The sequence below is a fragment of the Aptenodytes forsteri genome, unplaced genomic scaffold (assembly GCF_000699145.1).
Source record: "Aptenodytes forsteri isolate BGI_AS27 unplaced genomic scaffold, ASM69914v1 Scaffold518, whole genome shotgun sequence".
Lineage (NCBI taxonomy): Eukaryota > Metazoa > Chordata > Aves > Sphenisciformes > Spheniscidae > Aptenodytes > Aptenodytes forsteri.
Genome location: NW_008795773.1, coordinates 271,262 through 293,133, shown reverse-complemented (window position 1 = coordinate 293,133; position 21,872 = coordinate 271,262). Strand labels below are relative to the sequence as shown.

The window sequence follows — 21,872 nt, the reverse complement described above, 5'->3', positions numbered from 1 at the left end:
TGTCTGTGAGGCAGGGGGAAGGAAGGGGTTGGACAGGCAGTGCAGAGACAGACCCGGGCAGGTCTGAGGAGGCTTCCCAGAATGGCAAAAACATCCTTTATCACGGCCATTTTTGCAGCTGCTTCTGTCAGCTGGAGTCTTTGCTGGTCCTTTTCTGCAGTCCCCAAACCCCAGTTTCCAACAGGGAGAAGTGTCGTCTCCTGCTCACTTTGTAGTGCCCTCATAGTACCTGTGGGGTCACATTCAGGCCAGAAAGAGAATCTCTGATGGAGATGAGGGGAAATGGCAGATCTGTTCAGGTGCCTGAGACCTGGGGAGCCCTGGTCAAAGCCAAGGAGTAGGAGCCTCTCTGATGCGCACTTACAAAGCTGTTGTTTTACTCAGCCTTGTGGGTGCTCCTAGTTGCTCATTCCTCTCTCTGACTGTAGATAAGGAGAACACGGAAATGGAGCTGATGTGACTCCTGGATAATGTGCCACTGTCAGGCTCCCCAGACCAGCGCTTAAGCCCTCTCTGTGCTTGTAACATATCTGTAAGCTCTTCAGGGAAGCCTTCTCATACCCACTGCCCCCTTGGTGTATCAGGCTTGAGATTGTATTTAAATCCAAGCAAATTTAGTTGCTGCAGATAAGAATCAAGCAGCAAGAGGTACACATGGATATACCACAATCCTTATGGGATGCTTAAATACTGACTTGGAAATAAATAAAGTTCCCTAGAAATTACTTTAATGTTTATAGAAGAGGGGAAAAAAAGAATCATAATTTTTTAAGTCCTCTTTTGAAATTCTGCAGTGTATAATTTAACACACTCTGTAACATTTCTTTATAAATAACCATGGTAGGAAGAGTGCTATCCTATAAAAATGTTGAGAGTGGAAAATTCGGCTCCTTTTTGTTCGTCTCAGTAGTCCAATAACAGAGAAGTCAACTCTTTCCTTCCTGCAGAAATTCTGTATATCTCAGTATTGCTTTTGCAAGTTTCTGAACACTTCACCTTTGGCTCAGCAGAGCACTTAAGCTGTATGATTAGCTTTCATCCAATGACTCCAGTGAAACAAATGAAGGGCCTCTTCTACGTAAGTTGAAGATGTAGCACATATATAGAAGTACCTGAATCTGCTCCAACTCATCAGCTTGGCTGAAGAGAGCAGGGAGAGGCAGTGTTATAGCTGTACAAGCCCACCAGTATCCTGTAGTTAAATTCCTACTTGCATGTGTTGGTGACTTAGGTCCAGAAAGCTCAGCACACTTTGAGCTTTGAGTCCTCGGTGCATGTATGTCTGTTCATAGCACGCTGGACTTTCACCATGAGTGTCTTTACCTGGTGGGATAAGCCTGCTTTCCGCTGTAATAACTGAAGCTGTACACGTGGATGCTCCCTGCACTGCCAGCAGACTGCAGCTGGGATTAAGGCTCTAGCCTAAGTGTGGATGGAAGGAGGCCTTGACTTCAGTAGTTTATAGTCCAGAAAAAAAGGGTTTAAGAAAGGTTTAAAGTCATTGATGAATGCAGCAAGGGAAAAGGGTTGCGGTCTTTGAGGAGCAGGAAGGTGGCAGAGCCATCAGTGGGACAGTGGAGGCCTAGATGGAGGAGGAAAGGGCAGGATCCTCTTCTCCGGATCCATGAGCTAGAACCCTCCTCTCTCCCTGCAGAAGACAATATCTCATGCAGAAAATGAGGTGGGCGTGAATCTTTGGGATGCCAGTTCTTTTGCTGCTTTACCTGCTAATTCAACTCTTCGGCGGGAGGGTGGAGCTCTGTAACTCCCCAGGCAGACACAGGAGACCCACCATCTGGGTGGAGATGCCAAGTGTGCAGAGACTGCCCCAGCTTACTCAGTTTCTGCTGCATTCTGTTCTCTGAGGATTGTCCATTTTGGTTTGACTTTTTTTGTCTTTAGAATCTCTTGACTCCAAGGAAAGGAGGTGGTATAACGGCTTTTGCATCCCACCTCTTACTTGACATTCCACAACTGATCAAAGAGCTCATTCTTTGGTGGTAACTTTTACACCTCAAAGTCTATTTCTGGTGGCTCCTCTGGAGAGCTTGTGTGTATGTGTGTGACAGAATGGCTTTGAAAAATTGGGGAGTGGTAATGAAGAACTACAGAGGGATTGTATATCAGCAGGATGGGCCAGCTGCCGTGTCTGAGCATTTTAATGAGGGGTGAGTTATTTGCAAGGCTTTGTTTACCTTCGGTTTTCAATGAAATTGCAGTCTGTCCACGCTCGGCTTCCTTCACTAGGGCAGTGGGTATGGAATTGAACATCAGCAGGAGGTAAAGAGGATTGCAGGGTACTGTAGGGTGTACACGTAGCGAGAAAAAGGTGAGGTGAGGGAGGGTATTTGTTTTTGGTGACAATTTCTGATTCTTCCTGATGCGAGGCCTGAGAATTTCATGGCTCAAAAATATAGTGTGACTATCCCTATGCAACTCTTTGATGTCTTATTCTGGAGGAGGTTTTTCCAGGTGACTTGGGAGGTACATTTACCTCTCCTCTGTTGCTTGGCTCAGAGTGCTCTGACCATGTTCTGCGAGGTTACAGCGGGGATGATGGCAATACAGATTTTTCTTCTCTTTGTTTGCCTTTTGGAACAGGGGAGCTGCCTGGTGACGGGGTATGAGTTCTTGGCAGAGGATGAAGGGATTGTCCCCTTGGGATCACTCAGATTTTTTCCTCCTGATCTTTAAGATATTCTGAGGAATTAGAAAAAAGGGAGGGTTGGACTCTGCTGCAGCTGGCAGGACGCGGATCTGTTAAGGGAGCTGGTGCTGAGGAGGTAATGCATCTCCTGCTCTCTTCCTGCCTGTGTTCTTTGCTGGCTTACTCATGCAGGCTGAAGGTCTGGGAAGGTTCCCAAGAAGAGCACTCTCCCATGTTCAGTGTTCATTCTGACTTCAAGGCTGTTGCCAGAGTCCTGGCTGACTCTCATAGCTTTCTGGTACCTTCCAAAGACTTTCCATTCTTGTCTGTGGCATGGTTTTAGTGTAGGAGTGGGTGTCCCTTGGGACAGACCTAGAAGAAAGACAGGGAAAAGGACTGAAATGTTGTGAAAGGGAGGTGCAAAAAGGCTGCAGAGAGCACAATGTAGAAGAAATAATCACTCAGAGTCTCACCAGTGCTTGTGGGATAAAGAGTTTTGGACATTCCCAGAGTCCCCTTCTCCCAGCTTAGATGTCAGAGGCCCCATATTGAGATACTGCTTTAAATTTCTTTATCTCCATGTACTGGAACTATGAGAGGAAAAAGATACCAAGCGCATGGGGCAGTGAAATTAAAAATGACAGCAAGTGGAGCATTTGAGAAACTTTGTCCTCTTTGGGGGACCAGTGATGCATCCCGATGAGATGGGGTTCAGACAGAAGGATCCTTTGCTGAGGCAAGCAAGGGAGTTATGCTGGGTTTTTTCCTGATAACTTCTTTATCAGGCAGTTTCTATTTTGCTTGGTTGGGTAATTTGGCAGGCAGCTACTGCTGCTGCTGGAGTGCTGGGGCTGTCGCTGTAGGATGCAGCGCTGGTCTGCCTGCTGCAGGCTGGCTGCTCTGGGCAAGCTGCACGTGAAAGGCTCTGGAAGCAAGAGAGGGAAAGATCCCAGCAAGTATAAGGTGTGCTTGGTGCTGCAGAGATGATGGGCCTTGGGCCAGAGCTGCCTAGCAGGTCTTGACCCCAGTTTGCTGTGGTTATTGCAGAAACAGCATGGCTACTCTGGTTTGCATCAGTACAAACTAAAGGGGATAGTTCTCTGAAACTGGAAGAAGCTTCTTTTTAAGCTCAAAAGAACTCATCTTTGCTTCTGTCCTTTGTTTTTGCATGATGTTTCAGCCACCAGTGAAAACACTGAGTGTGTAAGGAGAAGAGGGCACCTGTGAGCTTCCCCAAGCCAAATAGCAATGGGTAGTGGTGGCAGGAGAAAAACATGTTTGCCGAGGCTACTGTGCCACGTGCAGAGACTGCACCGAAGCAACCGCTTGTGTTTGCACCCTGGGCTTCTGCCGCTTCAGAAGAGGGGGTGTGAGTGCGTGTGGAGGGCAGCAGCCCTGCAACAGAGGAGGTTCCTGACACTGCCAGGAACTGACATGGGCTTGAGAAACTCTGGCGTGAGGCTTGCAGGTGTTTCAGTCTAAGCAAGTGACCTGCGAGCTGTGTCTTTTATGAAGCCATGAAGTAAGGCTGCAGCTACACAGTGCTATAAGAGGAACCTTTAATTTGCCGATGTTCAGACTGTGGAGCTGCCAGTGGAGCCTGATTCAGGGTAAGCACCAAGTCTGCCTTTTTCCCTAGAGGATGTTTCCCTGTCCCCAGGATGGACCCCAGCAGCGCATCTGGCCCAGCTCTCTTGGTGTATCCCTGTGCTGACGTGGTGTGGCTGGCCTTGAGCAATGGAGGTGGTCTTTCTAGAAAGAGCCTGTGCTCCAGAGGGGTTTGTAGGCAGCCTGAATTCAGGGCAGAGCAGGGATGTGAGATCTCATCTCTGAGGGTTTCAGGCTGCTTCCAGGATCAGACAGCACAGGTATGGTGTGGGTGTATCCTAAAACTTGCCATGGAATATGTTGTTTATTCACTTATAAAGTGAATAAAAACATAGGTCACAGTGTTACCATGGAAATGCTAAGGCTGGTGGTGGAGCTGCTACTTGCTCCTTTGGGTCATGTCTCACAGTAACAATTTCTTCTATTCACATTAATGTTACAGGCCAGACTAAAAGGTTACTGATCTGTGAGGCACAATGTCAACAGCATCTTCTGTTTGTTTGTTTTCTAGGCCTATTTCAGTGCAGAAGACTAATTGGAACGATTTTGTCGTAATTAAGTGACCTTCTGTTTTCTCAGAGCAGCTCCGTTACTGAAGGGGCCCTTGCCTTTTCTCTGTGGCTTTGCAGAGAAGCGTGTGACATCCTTCTTCAGGAGCAGTAGGGTCAGGGTGCCCGATAAAGTCACGGCAGTGCTGGCTTGGTCAGGCTTCGGGTAATCCCATAACGAACATTGTGCATGTCATTCGCTCACTTGACTCCGAAGCTACTGCACGGCTGAAATGCCACTGTGACCTTTTTTAATTGTTGTATCTCCATTTTTTATCTCTCTACCTCATGCTTCAATATTTTGAACAAATTTCCTGGGTTTTACCATGCCTATTTCTTGACTACGTTTCAACCCTGCAGACCAGCGAGGTTGGCTGCCAGCCTGTCTCTGGAGGCAGGAGCCCCGTGCTGGCGGGGTCACGTTGCGGTAGGTTAGCGTTGGGAAGGACAGAGCTAACATGGTAGGGAGCTTTGCATTATGGCTCTGATGCATGCTCGGAGACGGAGCAGAGGAGAACAGGACCTGACAGCCTCTTAGCACAACTGAAGGTCAGTGGCAGGCAAATGGGACATCTCAGAACAGAAACTGCAAGAGAAACTGCTCAGCTGTGCTGTTTGAAAAGATGTTGCTGTTTTTACAGTGCCCTGGGCTCTAGCCAGTACACCCGTCCGCCCTCCTCATTGAGGGTATCACCTGGACTCCTACTGGTGTAAAATAAAAAAAAGCATTAACTTAATTCCTCCTACTACGAACAATGCTGTAAGTCCATATAGTGTAAACCTAAAGTCTTTCCATTCATCTTCAGTGGCTGAGACAATTCTTTCCTTTAAAGTTGGTACCATAAACATCAGGTCCAGAGAGGTCCAGCTAAGGTGGAGCAGGGAAGAGAGAACTTTCTCTGAAATTTATTTTTCTGAGATGATAGGTGTTTTTTTAATAGGGTTTATCTGAATTCCCCTTTGCCACTTTGCTTCTGATGCTGGAACTGAGGTCTTAAATCTAAGGTGCTTTAATCATCAATTTGGCTGCTAAATACAGTAATAAATTTGGGACTTTTTTTTTTTAAGCTTCTGTCTATGCCTTGTGGCTATATTCTGTCTTGATTTATAAACTTCTCATCCCATGGGGTTACAAGGCAGTCTGCATCAGATACGAGTTTGGCTCGGTGAGTCCCTCCACTGTTGTGTATGGGCATCAGTCAGCTGAGGCTAATCCCAGTGTGTTACCTCCTCTCGAGAAACGTTGTGACAGCGAAAGAAAATGTGAAAGTCCTTTCACGGTTAGTTACCTGGGTCAGAGCAAGTGCTCAAGTTAGAGTTACTGAATGAGAACGGATATTTTATAAGTATCTAATAGTAATAAGTGCCTAATTATCAGGAACTACATGTGCCGAGAATGTGGATTCTTTCTTTCCCGAGATACCGCAAATTAACCAGTACAGATTATCATGTCAGTGGTCATGTCTTTGGTGATACGCATGCACTAACGACTGTGTTGGGCAGTGCTGCGTGGAAGGTGAAGAAAGAAATATTAGAGAGGAGCAAGTGAAGCCAGAGAGACGTGTTCACGTAAATAACAAGTCGGGGGAGAAGTGGATTGGCCCTTGGGACTGGACTGTCGAGCCCTCAGGCTCTGGACAGGCTGTTAGACTTAGCCCAGGTAGACAGGGAAGTGATGAAAATATGATATGGATGTTTCTGTTACCAGTAGACACGTGATCTACCGATCAAGTGCATTGGTCCTCTTCCCTTCATCTGCTGTTAAGTTTCTCAGGCGCAATAAATCCATGTAGAGCAGAAATCTAGGTGAAAAGAAATCCGCTTGAGGAACCTGATTTGTCTGCTCCAAGGTAGCTTTGCAGCTATGTGAGACAAAGGTGTTGCTGATGAAAGCAAGTGGGAGAGCAGAAGTTGTTACCAGGTCAGCTTCATCAGAGTGGCTGGAGAGGAGGGTGCTGTGCCAGGCTTCCCGAGTCACGCTGTCCTGGGCTGACGTGGCAGTTTGATGGAGCAGCTGGTTGTGGGAGAGGTGGCAAGAGCAATGTGAAAATGAAATGAAACGGAGCAGCAGTAGCGAGGCAGAGGGTGTTAACAGCAGTCTGCTTCAGCTGACTCTTAGAAGGCAGTTCCAGTTACTGCTAAGTCCCCTGTTACTGTTTCTTGGTTCTCTTCACTGAACATCCCTGTGGCTCAGATTTAATTCAGCATTGATTTCTGGACCAGCTTGACTTCTGTCCTAGCAGAAGCAAACTATTAACCTAAAATGCCATAGTGGAAGCAGGTGCAGTGCTTTGGCACCTGAATCCAATTCACTGCAAGCACAGACAAGGGAACCAGTCACTGGTAATGTCTCTGGGCTGCTGGTGTACGTGAACGCATGTGTGCGTGAACGCTAGCGCAGACTTGCTCCCTGAAGTGGTGCAGGTTTGTTCTTAGAAGCCAATAATTCATTATGATGGATTTTTGAATCTCTTTTCCTTCCATACTAATTTTTTTCTGTAGATAAAGTCTTTATTAACTGTAAGTCTTGAATAAAGTGTCACATTCCCTTGGCATATGAAGTTGCTTCTCCCATGTGTAGTTACTGAAGGTGCTAAATTGAATGAAAAGAAATAATTATCCAATTGTTTGACAAAGAGAAAGCATATTGGTGTGGTGGCAGGCCTTTGTAGTGTAGACCATGAAAACTCCTAGATAAGTACAAGTGAAAACATCTTCAGTAAGGGACAAGTAAGGTAGGAAAAAAGGATTATCCTCGCATTTTGCACACTAGATCAGACAGGTAGTTTATGTCAAATATATCCGGTCAAGAATTGTAACCCTGCCATGATTTCAGTAAAAAATTGGCTCTTACTTGAAACCAGTAATGTCCCACTTATGTGTCTGTAAATTTTATGGGGCTGAACAGACCTCAATGCTTATAAAACAGAGGCTGGAATTGGTCTCTCTGCACTTGTGATCATCAGCATTTTCAGACATACTATGCTTTGGGCACTTCATTTTTCCATTTACCCGCAGATACCAGAGTTCAGAAATTCTCGGATCTCTGAACTGCGGTGCTGTCAGTGCGTGGGTAAAGGTGCACAATCCTGTGTGTTTGCTCTAATGAGGCTATATGTCTTCCATAGAAGTATTCATTTCAGGAGGAACAGGGGCAGCTGTCAGCCACTATTTTGCAGTGTCTTAAGAAATATGTAGTGTCATTGTGCCCACACAGATTAGTAAGTTTGACAAGTTGAGACAAATACTTAGAACTGGCCTTTGTTTTTAATTTAAAAAATGGTGTGCTTGGCACTATTAGCCAGCACAGATCTTGGCAGATCTTGAAGAGTCATTTGGTGGTGTTTTCCCAAGACATGCCCACTCTAAAGCACGGTTAGTCTTGGAACTGGAGGGAGTCTGAGTCGCTGTAGAACAAATGTGGTGGCCTGCTGCCTCTTGAGGGGTGATAAGTCGTTGGAGAGACTTTGGAGCCTGTGAACACTTTCTGCACTGGTTGGTCCATGACGCCGTATCCTGCAGCTGGTAGGACTCGGTGGACAAGCTGTTGAATGACAGCTGGTGGAGCAGCTTCTTCCACTTGAATGGCTTGCAGTTGTTCTGGTGATGGCCCTCGTAGACCCATCTGGTGATGGCCCTCGTAGTCCATCAGGCCCTCTTCCTGGAGGGAGGTGCAGATGTCCGTGCTGTCTCTGTGCAGGAGACCATGGGTGAAGTAGACCACTGCCCGCCTTTCATGTTTTACCTGGACAGTATCAGTGAGGTGCATGACTCCTCCCTCACTAGTCCTAGGCATGCGTTTTGGACTTCATGTGAAGTCTGGAAAGACGGCATCAGCTACAGATTCAAGAGGCATAGTTCTTTCTTTAGGAGTCCTACAGGCTCCTTCTCCTGGTCAGCTCAAGGAGTCACACAGCTGCCAGCTACAGTATCCGGAGACTGTGAGTTCTTACTAGGAGACAAGTGAAACGAACCTGAGTTGTGTCAGCCTGAACGGTCCTGACAGTTGTTCTTGAGCAGAGTGGCCAAAGACGTATTTATCTCCTAGTGGTGCTGGAGGAAGTTGTATCTCAAGCAGAAAAATGAGATAAGGGTGACACACTGTACCAGTACCAGCTAAATTCAGTTCAGCCTCTGCTGCAAATAGAGCAGGGGGAGAGGCCTTTCCCAACGTGAGCACAATCCAGGATGGGCTTCAGAGTCAAAAGCTGAAAGTGTACGAACTCGGCTTGGGAGGGGTCTTTTCAGAGGAGCACAAGAGCACTTCATAGGAAGCGGAATGTGGCAGCAGTGAAAGGTCCGTGTTGCACACGTACATCAGACTTGCCCTGGGATAGGTCTCTTCCTCCTTCATCTCTTCATGGCCAGCTACAAGGTAGCCAAGCCTCAGATTGTTGCCGATTTTTTCCAGGTCATGGCTCAGTAGCTAAAGGAAAGATGTTCATTAAATATCTAGTGAAGTAAAGGCTTGGGTTTGTTTTCTGCCTCTGTTTAAAATGCTGCTGTCTGTGCTGGACACTAATGATTTTATTTTTTCTGGGGTAGTAGTCACATGAATAATGCATTCCCTGCTGAGTCTTTTTAACAGTCCCTGAGCTGCTTCCCATCTGAAGGGAAGTGTAAGAGGTAATTAGCAGCCACTTGAAAAAAGGATTAGCAGGTGGGTGGGAGCTACTGTTGGGTTCATGCATGGAATTGCCATGGAAATGCTGAGATTTCCTGGCACTTCATCCAGTGTGTGGGCTCCAAAGATAGTTGCACTCATGGGCCTCTCTCCTTTCGATCTTCCTACCCTACAAAGGGAGTGGCTCTATTTTCCTTCAGGACAGCTTCCGCAGGCTGTGCTGTCGCCATCTGCACACACGATGAGGCCTGCTAACCAGGGGTGCTGCAGAGAGCAGGACGCTGTGTTGCAGCTGTTGGCTGAAGTCTTTTTGCATTTCTTTCATGTCAAACCAATTGGCAGAAAATCAGGGGGAAAAAACCCCAACCCCTGGTGGTTTGCCCCTTTCCTTTAATTCTAAAAAACAATAACTTGGTGCACAAAACACTCAGAGTTTGTCACTTCTTAGAGAAGTTGGTGGTGGTCCTTGTCCTGCAAACTTTCACCAGCTCAGTAGCCCTTGCATTGCTAAAGTCATTGAAGCAGACAGGACTGCGCAGCTGAACAAGGGCTGTTTTGCACATAAGCATTTTCAGGCTGTGCACCAAGAGCTGCATTTGCTTCTAGCCTTGTTTGCTGGCCAGTTGCATGCTTAAAATATTGGGCATATCTGTGAGAAACGTCTCTCACTTCAGTACTAGCTCTGGAGGTTTACCAGGCTGTGGGCATGCGTTCATCTGAAAAGGTTCCTGGGGGAACCCACCACATCTCTCTCTCTCTCTCCCTTCCCCTTTCTGCAGCAGTAACAAAGAGCCTCCTGAATTTGTCAGTGTCTGGGGTGCTTTGGTTTTAAGGAAAGTGTGCCATTTGTTTCAGATCACCTGTTAGCAGACTCCTACATCGGACAGGAGGACTCCCCTGAGATGCAGCAGGCGGCACAGAACAAGCGCAGGCTCTCTGTCATCTCAGACGGCAAGTTTGAGAGGAGCTTCTCCGAGGAGCAGGCAGAGAAGATGCCAAGCGAGGGACCGAAGCCACGAGTCTATACGATCTCTGGCGAGAGGCCGATGCTGTCGGACCACGAGAATGAAAGTATGGAACTGGTGGTGATGAAGGGGGCTGCCCAAGAGGAATGCCACCACGGCCACCAAGTGCACAGCGCTGGCGGCTCTCACGGCATTAGCAGGCATTGCAAGGGCTGGCCAGGCAGCCGGCAGGGCTCCAAGGAGTGCCCAAACTGCACACGGCTGGCTGCCCCTTCCCAGCATTCCTTTGACCTGGAGCAGCATCAATCCAGTGAGACTGGGTGGCACAGAAAAAGGCTGGAGAGGATGTATAGTGTCGATCGAGTGTCTGGTAAGTAAGGGTGACTGCTGGGTGCTGGAAGGACACAAAGGGACTCATCGGCACAAGGGTGAAGGGTGACACCCATCTCATCCCAGCGTGGAGGTTTCATTGCCATGTGCCTTGAGTTGGGCCCTGTAGCATTTCCCCTTTGGCACCTTTCTGGTACCTTGTACTAGCATCCATGGAAACAGATTGTCAAAGGAGGAGTTTGAAATAAGCTGAGCTCAGTTTGAGGCCAGCTCGTCCAAGCTCCGTTGTCTCTGCTTCTAGCTTGTAAGCAGCAGATGACCTGGGTGGTTTTCATGACAGCTTCATGTAGCTTAGTGAGGGTCATGTCTGTGGGCTTCCTTTCTGTTGAAGGAAGAGCAAGAGAGGAGGGGCTGTGTCAAAGCACCTACATTTATGCTCATCCAGGAGGCAGTTCAGAGCAGGACCCTCTCTCTTCTGCCTCATTCTGGGGCTAAGGCAGGTGAAATCTTTGTGAACATGCTGGGGTACTCAGAGGGAGCCTCAGCTCAGCTCAGGTACAGTGTTCTGTACTTCGATGCGTCTCCAAAATGCTTGTCTGCGTGGCTGGAAGCAGTTTAGTGGGGTCCCTCATGCAGTGCCACCTCACGGTCTTTCCATAAATACTAGCAAATAACACAATATTGGACTTTCTTCCCCACTCGCTATCCATTTGCTCAATATTTTCAGGGAATAGGGCTTGTAATTATTCAATTATACTGAAAAAATCCTGATTGTCTTTAAAAACTTAATCAAATATATGCCACAATCTATGTGCTTTGAATTATAAGCTAGTGCGCAGTCTATCTTTGCCTGTCAGCTCTATATGTGGCTGGCAAAGAGTCTGACCTAATTTGTCTGATTTTTTTTTTTTTGTAAACAGCATCAAGGCTTTTAGAGCGGAGTGTCCAGCCAGGAAAGGTCAAGGTTTTCTCCTTGAAAATAAATTGAGTATAAGGACTGTGGAGATCAAACTGTACATCTTTCCTGGGTTCATAGTTTTCTAGTAAATATCACTGTGATATTTACTGCAGGTAAAATCACAGAAAGGTTGGGTTCTGGACCATATTTTCGTGCCTAGATGCTTGAAATAGTGGGACTAAATTAATACATGGACTAATACTAAAGAATAATAATTAGAAAATAATTGATTATCAAGTGTGCAGAACACCTACAGTCCCACTAATTCCTGTGCATAGTTTTTAAGCGTTGTTTCTCTGTTTGTTCCCTGTGATTTTTGGGCTTCACATCAGACACTATATGTGCTTTAGACTTTATTATTTTTATTGCTTAAATGCAAGAAAAGGAGTGAGAAGAGCTTTCCTGTATGGAAACCTTTATGGTTTTATGATCAGACGTGTTTTACCTGCTAAAAGATGGCTCTGTATATGATGACAGAGCCAGAAAGCTTGTGTGAAGATAGAAAAAGAAAGCCATTTCAGTCCCAGCCTTTCAGGAAAGGAGATCACAACCCAGGGGCTTGGTCTTGTGGAGATCAGGTTGCTGAGTTAAATCAACTGCAGCCTCATGATGTGTACTGAATTAAGAAAGTGAAGATTTCCTGTTCTAATGCTGATGGATTTATGTTGAAAGCTTTCCTGAACAAATCAAAATTGTACTCTGCACTGTGGGACTGAAGCAGGTTACTTGATACAGAACCAAAGGAAAGCTGCAAATCACTAATGGAGGAGTTTAACTCCTCATAGCTGGAGCTAAATGCCTCTGTGTGCCAGAAAACAAGTCCTAGCAAATGCTATAGAGAGATGCCATGTTCTGTTTCTGGGCCTTGGCATTTATAATATCTATTTTCAACTAGGCAGCAATTTTTGTTAGGGCCAGTTATCAATGTGAAATGGAGAATTGCCCTTCTGAAAAGAAATTGGAGTAGTTACTTAAATGGGAACGGAGTTGATAGTGCTGAATCTGCAGATGCCTCCATAAGTATTTCATGTTTCGTACAAGCAGACAGCAGCTACCCTCGGTGCTTGTCTCAAGCTTCTGAGTGCTTGCACGTGTGGCCACACAGGCAGCGCTGTGCCTCTGAGGCCAAATCCTGTCATAGCACTGGCATCATGGCATGAAAGTTTTCTCAGCTTGGTCTCGTTCGCGCTCTCTATCTAAGCGTTGTTACTCAGAGAAAAACCGAGAATTGAATGGCACAACTGTCGCAGGCTGCAAGAAGTATTTCTTGGAATGTCCTTCATGCATGGCTAGCAGAGAAAACAGAGCAGAGATGAATGGAGGTAAGAGAGAGAGACTAATTTTGCCAGAGGTTGCTTTTACCGTGCTGCTTTCTCTGTTTGGATTTACATGACACGTTATTGCTGCAAACCAACACTCATGGCAGTTAGGCCAGATTGGCAGAATTTAATGTGGATTTTTATGCTGAGTTTATGATGCCTAACACCATTCCAGAGAAGCACAAGCTGTCATCTCCTGTGCTGCTCCCAGCATCTGATATAAACACATCCACTCATGGATAGAGGTGCTGAGATTTGCATGCAGCCTGGCAAGCGGCTGGAGATGCTGAATGTGGTGGTGGTGTTCCTCCAGTCTTACCCAGGCCCGTGGTTCCTTGGCTATTTCATCACAGTTGATGGTAACAAGAAAGGAGAACAAGATGCTCTGCCTGGTCAAAAAGGAGCATGCTGCCTGCTCCTGGAAGCAAAATAGCCATACTCGTAATCTGAATTTTAATTAGCTGGATGAGCTCTGGAGCTGAGCTGTGCTCCCTAGTCCCCAGCTGTGTGTTTCTGCTTCTGTTCTACCTCTGGCTGGTAAAGAGGCACCTCTGAAGGGTCACAAATCCTTTATTCTCCATTGAGTGTTGTGGGTAGGGGTGTGATATCTTTCCTACGTTGACTCCTGTCTTCCAGAAAAGGAGGGGAGGCTTCCAGCAACTGCCCAGGCAAAGCCTCGTAAGGATATTAGCTGTTGTTCATAAGCTCTGCTTTGAATCAAAGCTAGTGGCTTAAAAGCTGTAAAATATATTAAGAGATTGTCAGTCCTTTGAGATGCACAGTCCCTGAGAAATCTGTACAGAATTGTTGGCTAAAAAGGAATTTGTACAACTTCTCCTCCTTCGCCACTTTTGTGGGTTCAAGACTTCAAACAAGTAATTCATTTACAGTCTGAGCTGTTTTGCATTTCTCGTCTATGTGTTTTTTGGAGAAGAGCAGACATAGGAACTTCATAATGAGTATTTAGCATACTAGAATGCAGTTTTCATTTAACATATCTGTTTCCTTAGGGTGCCTTTATACAAGGCTTGACATAAACTGTTAGCTGAGAAGGAGTGTCTGTTACAGCTTTCTATATGATTTCTTAGAGGCTTCACCTTGAAGGAAGCCTCCCCAGTTGGATTTAGCATTTTTTGCATCTGCAATTGCAGCCACTTTTTGTACTGTCAGGGAACAGTAGGATCAGTCTGTAGTAGATGATGATCTGTACAGAACATTTGGTAAGATATCTGGTCTGTAGTAATTATGTCTGCAGTAGGCATGAAGGGTTTGATTGGGTTTTGACCAATGAAAGTGAATAAAAAAATTACTCTTGACAATGCCAGAATATTAATGACTAAGATACCGTAGTTGCTAGTGATCTTAAAACTTGAATGAGTGAAGCAAGACACATGATCAGCAACATGTGGCAAGGCATTAAGCAAGAAAGCCACAAATTGGGAGTGAAGCAAGATGAAAAATCAGGTAGCCCCAAATCCCAGGGATCCAATCCACTGAGATCTCGCACGTCTTGTGTCAGTGGATTTTAATACACCTCTGATTCCCTGCCTGACCGACTTCAGCCCGAGAGCTCTCAGCAGGAGTTGCTTCTTGGTCAGATTCCTCCTTCTGGTCACCACCATCCCACACACATAATTAGTGACTTATTTTGCTGCCTGCTTTTTGTCTTAGTGGTCATTACATGAAGATGATGCGGTGTCCTAATGCAACAGAATTAGGAAATAATCCGCAGTTGGTTCAGGCAGGGCAGTTTACAAACATAGGGGAACAAATAAGCACAGAGTTACCTGCAGACTGTATAGCTGATGTGCAGTTTGACTTCTAAAAGCAGAAAAATTCATGAAGGCCAGGTCATCAGGAGCAGGTGTGTGAGAGGTTTATTGAAACTTCAATGGTAGGAAAAAGAGAGTCGATCTCAGGCTTAAAGTTGTGAAGAGAGGAAGGTGAATGCTTTTCATCTTCCCCGGGAGGCTGTATCAGAAAGAACTGGATGAATCGGACATTTCAAACTAATGGTACTAAGGAGAAGGCAGAGGCTGGAAAATGCTTTTAATGAAAAATGTTTCTTTCCCCTGTTTTTTTTCTTGTTTAAATGTCTCTTCTGTAATTCCTGGATTATTCTAATCTTCCGTGCTTAGGATAGAGCTTTTATTCTTCATTTAGTAGCCTGATAAACAGGCTTAGCACAAATTTACAAAATGCTCGGTGGTAGTGTGCATATATATGAGGAGGATGAGACTCTCCTGTTTAGTACAGGGCAGGATGCTGAAGAAGAGTACTAAGAGAAAGAGCTTGGAAAGTCTTGCTGTGTGAACGATGTCTCTGCCCGCTGGATTCTCACGTTTTGCTCTCTCTCTTCCAGATGACGTCCCCATACGAACCTGGTTCCCAAAAGAGAACCTCTTCAGTTTTCAAACTGCTACTACAACTATGCAAGCGTAAGTGAAACTACTGCTGTAGCTTTTACTGTGTATCTTAAAGTTCGTGGCTCACTCAAAGCTGTATCTGAGAGCCTGGAGCAATCAAGTTGTATGTTTGGCACTGCAGTCCAGGGGTGAGAGAGAGAGAGAACCTTGTTTCTTATTAATTTCTTTTTTGCACTTGCTAGTTCTCTTTCCTACTATTCCCACTTGTTTGATTTTACCTTCTTTAACTCCTTGGGCTACCCAGCTCTTCTCTGCTTCCCTTATTTTTCTCTGTGACACTGTGCCCTGTCCCTGGCTGCCTCTGCAGAGCGAGGGTCCTGTGGGAGCACCAGCTGAGACCCTCCACCACTTGCTTCTGCTGCAGCCACTGCCCTGAGGGAATGTTATTCCAGGCTTGCCCTGCGTCTGTCACTCCAGAGGAGTACGTCTCTATAGGATGAGGTATAGCCCTACAGCTTCTGTGCTGGTCTGGTCATTTGAAGAAGGTGTCAGTAAAATCTCTGCGAAGTGTGAACGGATCCGAGTTAGGAACAGCCTCTCCCTCCACACTCCACGCAGGTTTTGGTGCCCCTGGTTGCTGTGCGTTGGGAGGAGGTGGTTCTCAAAGGACTGAAGAGAATAAGGGAAGCCTCATTTCCAGGTTGTACCTAGCTTGTCAGGAAACACCGTCTTCCTGGTTTCAAGTATTTCCTACCTGGCTGCAAAGCCAAGGCAAGCAATGAGGGAAATGAGATACTGTTCTGCCTTCTAAGGCCCTTCTCCAGCCTTGTCACCTTTTTCCTGTGTCCTTCTTCCAGTGTCTCTGTCACCTTCAGCTCTACTGCTTTCTTTATTTCTCCTTGTCTAATCTGGTGTCCTTTTTGTAATCTATTTTTCTGCCATTTCTTCTTTCCTTCGTACCTTTCCCTTCCCAAATCCTGAAAAGAGGCTGATTGTTGGTGTTGGGATAACCCAGACTGGATCAGACCTGTAAGGACTGATGCAGGGAGGGCTGGATCCAGCACTGGGGAGAGAGGTGGCTGCTGAGATACTGGAATGGATCTGTATCCCCCAGAAAAAACACTTATCTTCATGCCCTTTTCCTCCAGCTCAGCTGGAGGTGTGACCCACCCTCCCAGCATGGGGAACAGCACGGGGGAGGCATTTCCCTGGTGCCAGTCTGTGGAATCTGATGCATGGTGGTGGGATGCTAATCCCACCCTGACAGTGGGAGTGAGGAGTCTCCGTGGGCTTCTGCTCTCTCTATTGTCCTAGCGCTGCTTCTCTTACCTGACCTCTATGTCCCTCTACCTCCTCTTCAGGGTTTGTAAGTCCAGTGGCACCCCAGCTGGTTAACACTCCTGGGCACCAGGCTGACAGGGCCTGTGGGCAGTCTGAGAGCAATTTGACAGTGCTTTGCTCTTTAGAAATGTTGGCTGATAACAGTGAACGGTATTTTACAGTTCTGATCTGACACACCAAACCATGCACAAAATCGGCACATTTCCTTTGCTTTTGGGCACATCCTTTGCTATCTGAAGTCATCTTTGCTGTGCACAAGGTTTGTTACAGGATGGTGGCCCATGGCAGGGCTTACAAGGCTTGGAGCTGTCGGAGACCAAAGTGAGGTTGTTTTGGGGAATGGTGCCCTAAGGAAACCCTTGAGGAGCACAGCTCCCTTGGTTAACGTAGCTCCCTGGTTAACATTTCTGGAGATTCTGTGCTGCCTCTAGAAATGACACAGAAACATCTCCAGAAGTTCAGGGCACTTCCCTAAGCTGGTTGGAATGGCTCCCCCAGGTGCCCCTGTCCTCTGCTCTAGTGTTTTCAGCCCACCGTGCTTGCTTCCTTCATAGACAGACAGTGTGGGCTGACTTCACAAATCTTTGTCACTGTGGGAGAAGGTCTCCATGCTCCAGAAGCCCATGATGCTGAGCTCCCGTCGTAGCCTGACGGGCCACGTTCAGCTGTCAGTTGTACATCTGCATGTTCTCTGGGTCTACACAAACTTAATTTGCATCCAAGCCACATGCCAATGCTGCCCCAGGGAGGATTTAGCTCGGTCAAGTAGGAGTCTCACCACTGAGAAATGTTTAATTTAAAAAGCAATTTCTTTCCACCTAACAAGAAATATTCCTTCTGGAGTGAGAATTCCCTCAGAATGCTGGCCAGGGCTGAGCACTAATGAATTCCTCTTTTCTTTCTTTTTCCCTGCGTCTCCTGGAATCTCTAGCATCTCGTAAGTATAACCTTAATTTTTTCTTTTTCCTTGTCTGTTGGTGTCCTGGAGAAACCTCTCTCCTCTCCTCTCCTCCCCTTCCCTCTCCTCCCATATTCACTTGTGCTTTCCCTATGCTAGGGCTGTTTGTCAGCTGGCAAGAGGTTAGATGGCTGCACCTGGTAGGCCTATGTGGATCACACCGCAACCAACCTCATCTTCGAAATGGAGACTACAGTTGCTAGCATGCTTTTGTCCCTCTTGATCCTGGTGTACAGAGGTTTTGTGTCTGCAGTCTCCTAGGTCCATTCCTCCGTAGCAGGGATGATGGCTGCTTGCTCCCATTCTTTGGGCCGTGCTCTGGCCACTCTTATGTTTGCTTTAGGAACAACTGCTTGTCCAGCCACCCACCCTAGAGTGAGGACCTTTGGTTTGGTGAGTCTTTTGCCTGGCCCCTGACTCGCACGCAGTCCTGCAAGGGCTGGCTGTCTTCCTCGGTCAGCCTAATCTCTCTCTGTTGTCTGGTGAGAGCTTTCCTGTCTGTGTTTCATGTCCTCTCCAGTTCAAAGCTGTGTAGGTGGTTAATGGCTTAAAATGGTTTCCCAGGGCATTCAGGGGCTACGCAGAGAGGAAGAGACGGAAACGAGAGAATGATTCTGCAGCTGTTATACAGAGGTAGGGCCCGTTTTCTCCCATAGCCATAACCTTGCCTGGTGTTGCATGGGCCCTTCGGGTGTCATTAGTGACGCTTGATGACGTTGAACGTGGTTGTCCCTGTCTGTGTTACTGTTCATAGGGACACTAGCAGTGGCTGTGCTGGAAATGTGGAGGTTAATGGTGCTGCTGCAGTGCTCAAGATAGCTGATCTCCTGCTGGAAATGTGGAGGTTAATGGTGCTGCAGTGCTCAAGATAGCTGATCTCTATCTTCTTAAAGGAACACTGTCAAGTTTCTTTTAAGCTTCCAAATACAATATACAGGATCTGTGTCTCAGGCAGAAAAATATTTAATATATATAAAAAAAAAAAATTAAAGGTGCAATTTCGCCAGCCCTTTCCCAAATATTTGGAATTTGTTTGAGGATAGCTGAATACTTTTATGTCCTGTTGCTGCATCTACAAATACACCTAAGAAATCTAAGACCTGGGCAAAATTAACATCTCTAGTGACCAGAATTCTATTTCTTTAGTCTTTTTTTAAAGAGCAGAAAGAAAAGAAAAGGGGATGGAGACTGATCCCTTTTCCAGGTATTACAGAAGGGTCCTGGTTTCCCTCTGCTGGCGTCACAAGGCACATCACTTAGCCACTGTTTTAATCAGAACTGTTCTGTTTTTTTTAAATGTGCCAAGGCTCATGTATTTTGGCAGCCTACTAAGAAGGATAACACAGCATTTGTGTCATTGGTTAAAAACTGCCATGATCGTGTCAGTGCTGTTCAAAACAAAGTGGGAGAAAAACATCAGGTTTTCTTAACTGGGAAATTGCCAGGAAGATTTTTTTTTTTAGCAACTTAAGGGTGGTGGCTTTTTTCATCAATAATGAAGAGAAATAAGAATCAAAACTAAAGATGCTGTAAATAAATAGACAGTGTATCTTTAAAAAGAAAGAGATATCTCAGAATTTTTTAGACAGAGGCGAGTCTTTGTTAGAAAACAGCTTGTTCACATGGCTTACAAATGCAGGAGTAGGAGTTGTATACCTCGGTGATGCTGATTAGTTAGGATAGAGGACAGAGTCATGTCATCCTTGTGTTGAGCAGCCAGCATGTCCCCTCACCTCCTGTGGACACTGAAGGTCTAGGCAGGATTGTACAGTGGGAGCCCATCTGCATTTATCTCGTGATAAAGAGGAGATAGGATAGCAATGATGGGCTTCTGTCAATGTGGGTTTTTGGCTGTGCCAGCTGTAAGGATTGCTGGCAGTTAGTGTTCAGCTCTCTTCTCCAGAGAGTGAGGAGGACCTCAGCCCCACTGCAGTTTTGGATACTTGTTGGGCAGCCCTTCGTGGCCTCAGGTGTTTCGGAAGTTCAGTTGTTATCGCACAGCCCCTTCAGTGCTTGGCCCTGTGTGTTTGGTGCACAGGGAGGCTGGTTTGCGTGGCATGGTACCTGTGCTGGTGCAATGGATGTTGCCTCGAGAGTGAGTGATGCCCAGTGGTGTGCTGAACCTTGTGACTGCTGCAAGGAGGAGCCGAGGAGGAGAACGTGAGAGGTGCTGTTGGGAGTTTTGCAGAGCATTGATATACATCAGTAATTCTGTTGTTGACCTCTGTTCGGACAATGACAAGGCTTCTCTGCAGAGTGCTAATGAACTGCTGCAGGCAGAGCTGCAGAGTGTGCGGAGTGGAGCTGCTGTGTCTTGGAGACCCTTTGGCTGGGATGGATACCATGGAGGTGGCATAGGGTCGTGTGGACTGCATGGCAAGCTGGAGCCTGTCAGGAGGAGGACTGTTCAGGAAAGGGAGTAGTGAGGAGACTTTAACACTGTAACTTGAGGGATGCTTGTTGAATTTTGATGGGTGAAGAGATCTTGCTAGTGATCAAATAACACTGGGTTTTCTAGGTGCAATTGCAGGAGCCAGGCAGGAAGACTGGGCAGGTTTACGTAGCCCCACTGCTCACAGAGCAGATTGCGGCTCCCCCAGGGGTGCTGTGCCAGTCCTTTTGTGCTAACATGCAAGCACAGAGGGGCCTGAAGACCAATACAGCTGAAAAAGCCCTCAGAATGATCTAGACGGCCACAGGATGCCCACATTAAGAGGCATTCCCAGGCTTGCACCTCCTTTCCAAAATGCTTTTTTTCTAGAAGAGCTGAGGGGGGAAAAAAAGGCCTTTGTCCCATTCTCTGAGCATTTAGTGCGATGGTTAACCTTGAGCAGCTGGATTCTCCCTGGAGGTGCTCTCAGCAGTATTTAGGAGATGTAGCTAGACAGCTGCCCTCAACCCGCACTCATGGGAGAGACCAAGCTGTCTAGGCAGCTGGGAGCATCGCTCTTCCATGGCAAAGACTGCTTTACCCCCCCTTCCCCCCAGGGTCTGAAGAAGCTCCTCTGCAGAGAGGGCAACTGAGCATTTAACAGAAAAATGGATTTTATTCCAAAATGCCAAAAGCCCAAAGGATGTAACAGTGGCTTTGGCAACTAACGTTGGTGCTCAGTGTCTGGTATGATCTTGGTCTCACAATGGACCATAAAGATTTTCATTCTGATGAGTTACAACATACATCTAAGACCTTTCTGTGTAAAGAACGACCCTGGTTCCCTTAAAATATTGTATTTATTTGGATTTGAATTTAATGCACAGTAAGACAGCCCACGTTATCAGTCATCACGCACCCCAGAAGGCTTTGCACATAAAGCCAGTCCAGCATGTGTTAGTGAAGTGAATTGTTTTAGTTACTAGTCTAAAGGGGGCAGCTGTCTGATCCACAGCAGTGAATCTTCATGTACCCAAGTAGAACTAAAATAAATCTTTGGAAAATAACATTAATAGCCCAAGTGCAGATGGAAATTTGTCATGGAATAATGTTGCTCCCAGCTTCACTACCCAGCTGCTAGTTTTCCTTCTTGAGCTGCTGAATTTGGATCCTGATGACAACATGGGATCCAAGGCCAAAGTCGGGGACAGCGCAGAAGGTGGCGTGGGTTAAGTGCTCTCCCACGAGGGCTGCGTTTGTGTTGATCTCTCTGTATAGGAGTAGACATATCTGACTTTCTTTGAACAACTTCATGTCAGTGCTGGAAGTGTCTTCTAGTCCAATTAGTTTGCTAAAGCATCTGCATGGTTGTAACATGTCCTTACTCATCCCACTAACTTGTGTGTGAGCCAGATGACTTGTCATTTTACCCGTTTCACCAGCAGTAGTCTCTGTTGCTTGATGTCTGTGGTGCATGTTGGTGGGGCAGAAAGGAATCTAGGAAGGCTCCCTCACTCCATGCAGGCTGCTGGTACACAGGCTCACTGACATCCCTGGGGGCCATGGGGGCTGCACTGCAGAGTGAAGTCACCCTGACTAAGTAGGGTTCACCAAGGGGTGACACTTTTCTTGATAGTCCACATGCTGTTTCTTCCCTGTGTCTCTTCTGGTGTCCTGTTTGGTTCCTGTCCTGTTTGGTTCCTGTCTAGGTGAGTGATGAGAAACTAAGGGAAACAGGTCCCTTGCACTCGGAGGGGCTGGACAAAGAGTCCTTTTGCCATGGTCTCTCAGGAGTGGCCAGGACAGTCTGTTTTACGCAGACCTGACTACGGAGTGT

At 46.5% G+C, this 21,872-nt stretch overlaps 1 protein-coding gene across 1 annotated transcript in view; it reads left to right on the top strand.

Moving 5' to 3' along the window:
* NSMF (NMDA receptor synaptonuclear signaling and neuronal migration factor) overlaps window positions 1-21,872 on the top strand; it is a 38,247-nt gene that overhangs the window by 1,192 nt on the left and 15,183 nt on the right. The window contains exons 2-3 of the mRNA XM_019473212.1: window positions 10,283-10,762; window positions 15,362-15,437. Of these exons, the coding sequence (XP_019328757.1) occupies window positions 10,330-10,762; window positions 15,362-15,437 (509 nt within the window). The 5' untranslated portion in view covers window positions 10,283-10,329. The remainder of the gene's footprint in view (window positions 1-10,282; window positions 10,763-15,361; window positions 15,438-21,872) is intronic.